At 37.5% G+C, this 12,757-nt stretch overlaps 1 protein-coding gene across 3 annotated transcripts in view; it reads left to right on the forward strand.

Moving 5' to 3' along the window:
• The window catches only part of LOC145223363 (TOG array regulator of axonemal microtubules protein 1-like), a 118,712-nt gene that overhangs the window by 94,714 nt on the left and 11,241 nt on the right, over positions 1-12,757 (forward strand). For all 3 annotated transcript variants that reach the window (XM_080089788.1, XM_080089782.1, XM_080089797.1), the window contains one exon: positions 4,863-5,024. In XM_080089788.1, the coding sequence (XP_079945914.1) occupies positions 4,863-5,024 (162 nt within the window). The remainder of the gene's footprint in view (positions 1-4,862; positions 5,025-12,757) is intronic.

Genomic DNA, 12,757 nt, shown 5'->3' on the forward strand with positions numbered 1-12,757 from the left:
TACCCCCCTACTCCCCTACAATCATGTGCAATTCGCCAATAATAAGAGCTGATTGTTGTGTTTAGCCTTTTTTCTCAGATAGAGAAAAACCTTGTATGAATGGAATGAATAAGTTTGTTGTTGTAAGATAAAACACAGTGACCGGTACTATTCTAGTGTGTAGTCCAATAGGCATATTTATTATGGGTCCCCTTCCCTGAAGGGGACACATATTGATTTTACTCAAATTGTTTGTCTGTTTTTTTCTTTTTTTTTCTTTTTTTTCTTTCATTTTTCTTCTCCCCAAAGTTTGTCTGACTCGTTTTTCCATCAAATGTTTGATGGGTTTGGCTGAAATTTACACAGATGGTAGATATAGTTATGTAAATGTGCATCCCACTTTGTTTTTGTTGATCACCCCAGTATTTACCCCGCTAGCCCCCTAAAATGGGTTATTTTCTTCCCAAAGTTTGTCAGACTCGTTTTTCCATCAAATGTTTGATGGATTTGGATGAAATTTACACAGATGGTAGATATAGTTATGTAGATGTGCATCCCACTTTGCTTTTGTTGATAACGCCAGTATTTACCCCACTACCCCCCTAAAATGGGTGATTTTTTTAAACAGTGTCAGAATTGGCTGAAATTTGGATAGCTTATAGAGTATGCCATTTATAGGTGTCAAACGTTTTTGCGCGGGCTTGTTAACAGCCCTATGACATCAGAAACATCAACAGTTGTTGCTTAAAACACCTCTAGTGGTCGAAATTTTAAACATTGGCGGATTGGGCTGAAATTTTGCAGTACTATTGATTGAGTCATTGTGGTTTTTATATATTTTTTAGTTTGTGTGTCGAACCCAATTAGTTACCCTACTAGCCCCCTAAAATGGGTCAGTTTTTTAAAACGTTAAATAGGACATACTTCAAACAATATCTGGGGTGAATCTAATTTATAGTTTGTATTCTACATAGTACAGACGAATCCGGTTAATCGCATCATCGATTTGCCAAGGGCATTTGATGCGATTAACCGGATTATGCGATAATCCGGTTGCTATGTAAACAGTCCACGCGGTTATCAAAAGTGCTCATTTACACTTTCCCAGCTAAAACTAAGTTGCAGTGACGCTCAACTATGGCAACGGAGCAGTATTTTCTCTCTTTTGTGGCCGAATTGAAAAAAGTGCTACTCTCAGCGCAATACATGACGTCATGCCTAACTGCCGTGGCTATGGTGCAATCGCCCAAAGAAAACAGAAGCAATGCACACACACTCTGTAATTGGCGCACACGCCGTTTGATTTGTGCTTTCTCTTGTAGTGAGGTTTATTTGAAAAGATATGTTACGTCGCATCGTAGCCAAGGGACCCAACATTTAAATTTAGGAACTTCCCTATGACGACAGTTTATGACGTTTTAGTCTTGTTTTGGGTAGTTTCCCTTATAAAGGCCTCTCGCTTAATATACACGTAAAATTGTTTCTGACCTATTTCGTTTTGTAGTTCAAACCAACGCGTTAAGCGGCAAAGCGCTGTGCATATTTGCAAGCAAGCCCAAACCCGAAAGTACACGACCGAAACATGGTCAAACTTCCAACTTCGGCACATTCTACAGCGCAAGGGTGCAAAGGCGAGCTGCATCAGTTTCTATTATAACCTGTTATTCAATTGACAAAAAGAATAATTGATTTTAGCAAACCTTTAAAGACTCAGATTGTGGCGCTACTTTCTAGCTTACTCAGCAAAACTGCAGCTGCAAGATTAGCGTGACTGTCACGTGATCAACGTGTGATCGTTGCTTCAAAAATTTAAACCAGCAACAAATACTAGAGGAATAAATGCCTTTCTTAATCGGTGATCCACCTGATAAGTTGCGCAAGGTCACGAATAGACGACATAAAATATGTCAATCATTGGCACGTTACCAATTACGTGAATCTAAACAACATAGTGTGATTACTTGCGAGCTAACATTTTTTACAACCATTACGTGTTTTGCGGGTCATGAACAATAACAGAAGAACATTTTTAACCATTTGTTTTACATTTAACATTTTCCAAATTTCAGTAGTTTAATACTTTGGTGCAGTTCGCACTCAGTAAGAAATTACTATCAGCGTCTTTGCCGGAACACCAACAAGGATGGCAGTACGGTACGGTACGTATTGCATTGACCGTACCACGTACCTCGTTACGTACAGCGTACCGTACCACCGTACCGTACCAAATGTCAAAAATCAAAACGTACCGTACCACCGTACCGTACTTGAGGTACGGTACGAAAATTTGCGTACCATACCTTCAAATAAACCAATCGGGATTAGGTTGGATACATTTTATGACATGCACTTAAAGGAGAGGTGTCTAAACTCTAAACAGGGTTGCCATCGACTTGAAACCAAAAATAAGGACAATCGAAAAAATCTAAGTTTCATGCGAAACGAAACAAAAGTTTTTGAACAAATCTTTCATTTATACGAACCATGACATATCTATGGGGCGCCGTTGTCGAATAAATTAAGTTGCCGCAACTTATTTTTTTCGACAACGGCGCCTTAAGGCCGTTTTTGAAACAAACAAAAATACTTGCAAGATAGCTAAGTTGCGGCAAGTTAACTAAGTTGCCGCAAGATAACCTAACTTGCGGCAAGTTGGCCAACTTGCAACGCTAAGTTGCTGCAAGTTAGCTATGTTTCGTTGCAGGTTAGCTAAGTTACCGCAACTACAACCAGCTTATTCGAAATGAAAGGTTGACGTGTTTTCTACGATGGGCTCGTGCAACGTCAATGTATAATTTTCAACAGCATTTTTCTTAAAATCATTGCGACGAAAGAGACAACAACACTGTACCTAGCTTTTTTTTGACTTACTTGAGAATCAATTACAAATGCCGAGTTGATCACTGTTCTTGTCATGTGCGCGTTTTAATAATAGGCCTACAGAGCGTGTAAACCCTCCTATTGCAAGCACTATTTTGGTACAGGGACATTGTGATAAAAGCATGCAATAAACAACTCAAATTCCAGTTTTGAACAATTTTGATATTATCTGCAAATGGTAACGATGCAAAAATGGCCGTTTGATCAACATTTATTATGCGTACCAGTACGGTGGTACGGTACGCTTTTGGTACGGTGGTACGCTCTAGTGAAGGACCGTACCCGTACCTCAGCTTTCTTTGCGTACCGTACTTTTTGATGAAATTTGCTGCGTACCGTACTGCCATCCTTGAACACCAATTTCGTAATTTTAACGTGTTGAACTCTTTTAAACGCTTGTTATATCACTATTGGCGATAAGATAAGCCAGTGGTTCTTAACCTTTTTTCCTTGATGCACCCCTTTCAAATCACCAACCAATTTTCGCACCCCTTTGCAAATCACTAACCAATTTTCGCTCCCCCTTCTGTAATTGCTTAAATAGAATAGACCTAACCAACCTTAATGATTCAGCATCCCCGCACCCCCTAGGAACAGTTACCGCACCCCTTGGGGGTGCGTGCACCCCAGGTTAAGAACCCCTGAGATAAGCCAACAAAAAAGAAACAATGTGCACAGCTTTGAGATAACGATTCCTAGTTATCGCACAGCGGTAAACTGAACGCCGATTTAATCTCCTAATAACTTTTCAAAAATATTTTATGGTCGAGACGTTTCATTTTCAACGTTAGATGCGTTATTTGGTGTAGAATGCAAACATGCATCTACGTTTTTTTCGCGTACATTACCTCCGGAGGATTTTACTATCATATCGTCGTCTTTTATTCGAAAAACTCGGTCTGTTTGACTTTCACATAGAGATCATCAATCCGGTGAATCGCATATTTCGTTGAAAATCGATGCGAATATCCGGTTTATGCGATAAACCGGTATGCGTTTAACCGGACGATTTTCTTAACAAACGGTGGGCGACGGTTTGGGATTTTTGATTGCGATGCAATTAAACGGATTATGCGATTAACCGGATTCGTTTGTATTATTATTTAAGCCCAGTGCCAATCACTGTGTTTTACCTTACAACACCCGACTTTCTCATGGTTATCTCTTGAATTGCATTATTTTCAACTTTGCATATGTGGGGACCCATGAGTTTTTGCCTGCAGAAACGACTAAGGTTATAAAAGACGGTGACTAATATGGGACCCCATACAAAATAAGCATAGGAAATATATTTATGTTTTAAAATAGGTTATAGTGTATATGCAAGGGCAATATGTGCTAAGCCACCCTTCTAGTTAATATTTAAGCCCAGTCCCGATCACTGCGTTTTACCTTACAACACTAAACTTTTACATGGTTATCTCTTGAAATGCATTATTTACAACTTTGCATGTGTGGGACCCATGAGTTTCTGCTTGCAGAAACAACTAAGGTTATAAAAGACAGTGGATGGTATGGGACCCAATATAAAATAAGCATAGGAAATATATCAATGTTTTAAAATAGGTTATAGTGTATATGCAAGGGCAATATGTGCTAAACCACCCTTCTAGTTTTGGAGATTTATTTTTTATTATAGTGCAACGGCACAAAACTTCAGCAATTATTTCAAGTCTGATGTCTAGAAGAAAATACCAGAATAAATATATTTTATTCTGTTCCAGTATTTAAACCAAACATTATTTATTTCGAACCGGTATTATGCTCCATTCCGGTATGAAACACTGATCTAAAATGTACAGAAATGTGGTGCCTATTACTGATGGCAAAATAGGTGATGTGTCACTAATTTTTGGACCCCTTTAAAAGTTTTGACCAAAGTTGTGGACAAATTGGAACAAATGGACAAGCTTTTCTGTGTTTCAGTACAGTATTATTGCTAATAATAATTATAATAAATTTATTAGCATATGCCTAATCATTCTAATTTGGCCATTTTGTAGGGTTTGGGATCTTCCAGTTCTGTTGCTGCCAGAAAGCACCTTGGAACAAGAACAAGTGGTTCAGCCCCTGGGACTCAAAGACCCACTGAATATGTCTACCAATCAACAAGTGCCCCACCACGTCGAAAGACAAGCAGTCAAAAACGAAACTTTACTGACCTGGTAAGTTCGTGTTATGCTACTCTGGTAGTTAGGTTTGTATTGATCATGCGGAGTTATTTTCTTAAATTGTGTAAGTGAGATTGAGTTTTTGTCTTACGATATAGAGCAGTGATTCTGAAACTGTGCAGCGCGGCACAATTGTGTACCGTGAGAGATTTTTAGTTCTTTAATGCGCTGCATGCTTAAAAAGTTGAGCCACTGATATAGAGGATTTGATGATAAATTGATTGTTGCAGTTACAGTATTATTCTGGTTGAATTTTAAACTTAAGTCTGAGTGGTGAATGCAAATTTAATAGTTAAGTGTGTCCTTGGTATTTGTGCACTGTAACAATACAGTTTAATATGCATATTAAGATGCAATGTCATCCCTAAATCAGAAGTTAAGGTGATGATTATTAGGTATAGGGTAATAATTTAAGGCTGAAAAAAAGATACTGGATTTTGCAAAATTTTTGTGAACTTATTTCGGATGTGAACAAAAACAGATGCAAACTTTACAAATACTGTGGTAGATCAGTAATTTCCAAAACTTTTTTACTCATGTACCATATGGAGGTTTCACTCACCATGTAATGTCCTGTGATAGAGCCCTGGTTACAAGCGTAAAACGTCACACGAGGGGAGAATTGGTGTCGCAAAACCTATTCAACAAACATATGGAATGCAGAACAAAGGAGACGATAGGAAACGTTTTCAACATAAAGCATGCAATTAAACACTGTGCTTTAGTTGTAGGAATGTTACTTATAGCTCACCAACTGTTTTGGGAACTGAAAGAAAACATATAACACATAAATCACTATCACACACCTAAATCCACAATAAAGCATGAGACTACAATATGCCATTTTGACGTCATACTCAATGCTCACCAAGCTATGTAGAGCGACAGTGGAGAACATCATGCTTCACATGAGTATTGTACAAGAACGCTGTGTAAAAAATACAACTTGAGCAAATTGACTTCCAACTACACGTACAGTACAACTATTACAAAGCAAAATGACATGCTGGGTTATTGCAGTTAAGTTCGCATTGATTAAATTAAACACATTTATTTAAAGTGACTCACCAATAATTGTCAACACAACAATAAACGCTCTTTCTACTATGTAGCTGACATATCACCATGCTCTGCGGATGTCAAAAACGAAAAGAAGTTAACCATGTTGCGTTATCACACAAAACTGGCAATTGATGATTATGTCACACAACGAAAAAGATCGCACAAGTGATAGTAAGGAAAAGCGGGAATATAGAAATCAGCAATTAGTGGCAAATAAGATGTAACAATATCAGAAAATCTGTTCCCATACTGCTTCTATCTAGAAAATAAGCCACACAACAGCTATCGTCAATAGGGTAATCTTTGTTACATCACAAACATGACAAAAAAGTTGTTATGGCAGAGGAATGTACAGTCGATCAAATTTTTAAGCTATGTCTGAATTAAATGAAATTTATGCTTAGTCATGTTGGCTAATTACTTTTCATCCTAAAACTACTAAACTAAACCCCTAAAGCAGGGGTTCCCAACCTTTTTCTGATCCCGTACCACTTGGACGCTCTGCACTGCCACGCGTACCACCATAGAGCACTAAGTGCTCTATGGCTGTGCTCTTCAACCGGTGTGCATGTTGCACCCTAGGGTGTACCAAAATATGCATGGGGTACACCAGTACGAAAAGGTATACAAGGGTGCATCACAAACTTTTAATGAATCATAAATATTTGACTTTCAGGATATTAGAAACAAGATGTAGGTTTTAACTGATGTAACCCAGGTAAACTTTTTTAATGTTTTATCCCCGTGTCTAGTTTGGTAGTGTCTGTGTTACATTCGGGTTATGTTAGGATATCGAGTCTTGGCTTTTTCGCCAATGTTTCATAGGAAATTCGCGAACATATGTTCCTCAGTTTACGTTTTAAGTAAACAGGGTGCATGAGTTTGTCACAACAACTTTAAGGGTTCACCAAACCAAAAAAAGTTGTAGAGCACTGCTCTATGGTACCACTTCTTACAGGACAACTAATTTGTTCGAATCATATTTTATTTAACACTAGCTTAAGCTACAAAACAGTAGATGATATCTATCAAGAGCAATCATTTGACATAATTAACGCCCACTGTGGCACAGCGTTGTTCGGCTTTTCATAGCATCTATGCTTTTTGTTGAGAATTGACATGACCTGTATTTTGAAGATCGTAATGATACGAAACAACAGGAATAGTTACGTAACAATGACAATAGGCCTGGGCCTGGGGAATGTTTTTTTGTGAACAAAACCAGATAAACAAAATATAAACTTGCAAATCGAGGTTTTTGTGAACAAAACAGAAGCTACTCGTGTACCACCTGAAAACCCTTCGCGTACCACTAGTGGTCCGCATACCACAGGTTGGGAACCCCTGCCCTAAAGAGAGTCAAGCTTGATTTAACAGCGGATTGCTTATGATGGGTCCCCTTTCCAGAGAAGGAACACATGTTGTTTTTGTCTGTATTTTCTTCAAAAAAGTGCTTCAAACTTTTAAAATGTACATAAATGATACTTTTTGTTTTTTACAGTTGACCCCCTGATAGTTTGATGCAGTGGTTCATTCACAAGCCCCTAAAAGATTAAAATTTTAAAATAGCACTTTTTACTAAAGTACATACCCAAGAGTTTCCTGATTATTGGTGCATTGCAAAGTGTTTAAAGCATTTTGTAACTTTTAATTAGATTCACCCAATTTTTACCCTTTTACCCCCCAATATTTGTTTTCGGCTCTTTACTCTCAGAAGTACAGTTCCTAATATGGTAAAAGTTTGACGATTGTGGATATGATGCTTATTGTGTGTTGTTTAACCACATGCGGTGAAAGGGGAGTAATCTTTAAGGTTGTGATCTGTGATTTAGAGATCCCTGTTTTATTGATGAAGTTTGCAATCAATCATTTCATTACTTACGCTGTAACTGTTTTATTTTCAGTTAGTCTTCCCAGCCTACCACCTTTATAGTAATTAAGTGGCCGCATGCTTTCCAACATTAGTAAGCCCCTGTAGATTGCTCATTGATTTACACAAAGTACTGATACATTGTGTAAAACACGGTTAAGGGCTCCTAATTTATCTGTTTCTTTAAATGTTTTGGGTTGTTTGGGTAAAACCAACTTTGGGCATGTAACTTTCAAAGTAATTGGCAGTGTTTTTTTTTTTGAGGTCTTTGTTGGCATAATGCAAACAGAGTTTGAATCAAATTTACTCAAATGTATTAAAATGATAGGTTTTTTGGGGACCCATTCATTTTCACCTACAGAAACAATCATGTTGATAACAATGTATTACTACATATGGGTACCAAATTATAATTGGGTTATAAATATATTTTGATGCATGTGGTTAATTATGGGTCCTGAATATTGCATTTGTCTATATATTTTCTGTCTGCACTGGTTTGTTTTAGGCATTTGGTGAAGAAGGACAGTTTTAAATTTATTCAAATTTACACAGATCTTAGTTATTGATCTGAAATTGATCATCCTGAAGTTTGACCCCGAATGACCCAGCGGTTTACCCACAGGCTCCCGAAACATTTTTTTTTAATTTTTAAAAAATAAAAAGCGACTGTTCTGACTAAAGTACATGAGCTGGGAGTTTCATGCTTTGTTTTTTAGTGCAATGTAAGGCATTCTGCAGAATTTTGTAACTTTTAATTGGATTCACCCATTTATTACCCCTTTAACCCCGAGATTTTAGGGTTTAGCATTCCAGTCCTTTAGGTCAGAAATCAAGACCTGAAATTTTAAAGATATGTTTCTAGTGAGTTACTCGTTTAGTATTTTAATTTTTTGGCTCAATCAGGCAAATGGTTCCCTTTACAGCCCATATACACTGTATACACTGGAAAGCCCAAGGAAGTAATTCAATGGTTTACTACTGAGGCGATTTAATGCATAGCGGGAGATCACTGCTTGTCGTGTGAACAGGCGTTTTATGAAGCAGTCTATTTGATGATTAGACATCAGCACAGTATTGCTATGCGGTTTTATTAAGTCGACACACATATTTTTAGTTTTAGCAAAGGTTTTATACCTTAGAAGTGATTAAAAGGATACTGTGGTTTCATACATGTCAGGCAAACATTGTTGATTAACATGAAGGTAAAAATCTAGACATTTTAAGACACAATAAAGATTCATTAATAGGGATGTTCAAAGTAGAATATCTTAGATTCGAATCCATTTTTGCCTTTTATATCGGGTAATTGGAACTGATATACTGTGTGCTCTAGCTGTTGGTAAAAATAGAAACAGGGTTCCCGCGGGCATGGAAAACCTGGAAAAGTTTTTGAAAAAGTATGAAATTTGGCGCCTGTTTTACCCTGAAAATATCAGATAGAGATAGGAATTTCAAATTACGTAACATATGTATGCAAGTGTGGTAATATGGCTGCATCTACTAAAGCCTCTTTACTAGTTTTGCTATGGGAATTTGTCGATTTATTTCAAATAAGGTTATGGAAATTTGGATTTTTTTCTTGAAAAGTTTTGTAAAATTCATGAAATTTATAAACGAAAATTGTGCGGGAACCCTGTATAAACACATTACGTTTTTACGTCCGTCGACAACCGGGTATTGTACCACTTGCAAAGACGGCAAGTGACTTGTCGCCATCAAATCAGTAAGCTCTATACAATGCTATGAAGCCAAGTCACGAGTCGCTATAACGACAGTGATGCATTAGAGCAGTGGTCTTCATCCTTTTCAGCGAAGTCGACCCCTTGCTAGGGCACTGGCTCAAAATCACCCCCCATTATATTGTTATTTTTATTAAAGTTCTTAACTCTTGAGCATTTGTGTGCAATTAGTTTTACAGAGCACCACAAAAGCTCATGTTAATATTAAAAACCAAATTTAATTGCTACAACAACACTGAGGGGCAATTTCACGCAATTCTAATGCATCTAAGCAACGTTTGTGACATCATAGACAAGATTGCAATTTACAATTATGTGCAAACAATAGCCTTTTTGTAATTTTGATTGAAGATAATGGGGCATTACTCAGTAGAAACTTATACATTCGACATTAATAACTTACACTAGATTTATCAAATAAAAGATACAACAATTTCGCAGTTTTTAAAGCGCTAGTAGGCCTAAAGAAATTGTTTGAAAAAAAAACAAGTTTGAGGGAAAGCTTGTTACTGTTATATTTAAAAAATGTAAAGCTGGTCACCATACATAGCCTTAACAACATGTCCCGTGTGGCCAAATAAACCGACCAACCTTGCTCTCGATATCACTAAAAGTACTAAAAAGTTGCCAAATGCAATTCATTCAATAGCAGCAAAAGCTCATGCGCCTCATGTGACTGGTGTTTGTTTGCAGGACGAATAACATTTGCATGTAAGTTAGCTTAGTCTGACAATTCTTGTATATTTTTAAACAATCAGTAATTTTGAAATCGCCCCCCTTGCAAGTAAAATTGCCCCCAAATCCCCAAATCCCCAAATCATCACCATCGCCCCCTCGGTGGACGAAATCGCCCCCGTTGAAGAACCCCACAGAGGCATAAATTAACGATTGGTGCACTTACTGTTGTTACGCATCTGATCATGTGATTACGTTCATGGCATGTGATTTGCAATGTCTTACCAGCGTCTAATTATGGGTCCCCTTCCCTGAAGGGGACACATATTGTTTTTGTCCGTGAGACGCGTTTGGTCAAGAAAGAGTGCTTTGAATTTATTATGGGTCCCCTTCCCTGAAGGGGACACATATTGATTTTACTCAAATTGTTTTTGTTTTTTTTCTTCCCAAAGTTTGTCCGACTCGTTTTTCCATCAAATGTTTGATGGATTTGGCTGAAATTTACACAGATGTTAGATATATTCATTTAGATGTGCATCCCACTTTGGTTTTGTTGATAACCCCAGTATTTACCCCGCTAGCCCCCTAAAATGGGTGAGTTTTTAAACAGTGTCAGAATTGGCTGAAATTTGGATTTCTTGTATAGTATGCCATTTATAGGCGTCGATTGTTGTGTTCAACCCTGTAGTCCTAACATTTACCCCACAAGCCCCTAAAGTGTAAAACGTATTTGTATGTTACTGGGCACCACAAACGAAAGATTTCTTTGGCGCAGTAGTGTTATAAGGGCAACCAGTTGTATGTTGCTCGTTGGTGGGTTGCTTGGTGGACCTTTTTGCGCCATGGCAGTTAGGGGCTTGTTAACAGCCCTATGACGTCACGAACATTAACGGTTGTTGCTTAAAACACCTCTAGTGGTCGAAATTTTAAACATTGGCGGATTGGGGTGAAATTTTGCATTACTATTGATTGAGTCATTGTGGTGTTTATATATTTTTTAGTTTGTGTGTCGAAGCCAATTAGTTACCCTACTAGCCCCCTAAAATGGGTCACGTTAAATAGGACATACTTCAAACAATATCTGGGGTGAATCTAATTTCATAGTTTGTATTCTACATAGTATTATTATTTAAGCCCAGTGTCGATCACTGTGTTTTACCTCACAACACCCGACTTTCTCATGGTTATCTCTTGAATTGCATTATTTTCAACTTTGCATGTGTGGGACCCATGAGTTTCTGCTTGCAGAAACAACTAAGGTTATAAAAGACAGTGGATGGTATGGGACCCAATACAAAATAAACATAGGAAATATATTAATGTTTTAAAATAGGTTATAGTGTATATACAAGGGCAATATGTGCTAAGCCACCCTTCTAGTTCAAATTTACAGAGATGTTAGTTAATAATCCAAATTTGATCCTTCTGAAGTTTGACCCCGATTGACCCAGCGGTTCACCCACAGGCCCCCAAAACGTATTTTTTTAAACGGCTGTACTGACTAAAGTACAGCATCTTGGAGTTTCATGCTTTGTTGTTTGGTGCAATGTAAGATATTTTTAAAGAATTTTGTATCTTTTTTTCGGATTCACCCATTTTTCACCCTTTGAACCCCAAAATAATCGGTTTTAGTTTTAGGCCAGAAATACAAGCCCTATGGTGCAGAAATATTCAGAACATTTAACAATTGTGTAAGCAGGGTATTCGTTTAATATTTAAAATTTTGCCAGTTACCTTCACAACCCATAATATGTGTACGCTATCAGTCAGATATGAGTCCCAAGGGAGGAATTCACTGGTTCACGATTAAGGCGGCAGAGCGGGAGTGCTCAGCTTGATGTCCGGATGGACGTTTAACGAGACAGTCGTTTGGGTGATTAGAAACCAGCTGTTTTTTGTGTGCAGCAATGCTGTGTCGTTTTATTGACTTATCACGCACATTTGCAGTTTTGGCGAAGGTTTTACACCTAAGACGTAATTTAAACTCGATAAACGTACTTCGGTTTCGTTTATGTCAGGCAAAACGTCGTTGATCAACGTAAATATGAAAAAATAAACTTAACTTTTTCGAATGCCGCGATAAATGGTCTTTAAATTCTCATTTTCAGCTTGGCCGTCGCATAACCACGGGTCACTAAAGGTCAACTTGTAGGTATTACAACACAGTAAAGAATTTTTCGTCACAACGTATCTTCTTTAATTTTGACAAATCAATTCAAGAATCAGTACTTAAGTCATGTATAAATTAGGCTAAACGGCAATGTTGAACACTAAGTACTGCATGCTGTTAAAAACAGTGTCAAAAGGTCATTAAACGGTCGTTTTTGCGAAACAAAGTTAAGTGAAAAACAAGTTGTTATGTATACCTTTGTAGCAAA

The sequence above is a fragment of the Phallusia mammillata genome, chromosome 1 (assembly GCF_965637545.1).
Source record: "Phallusia mammillata chromosome 1, kaPhaMamm4.hap1.1, whole genome shotgun sequence".
Classification (NCBI taxonomy): Eukaryota; Metazoa; Chordata; class Ascidiacea; order Phlebobranchia; family Ascidiidae; genus Phallusia; species Phallusia mammillata.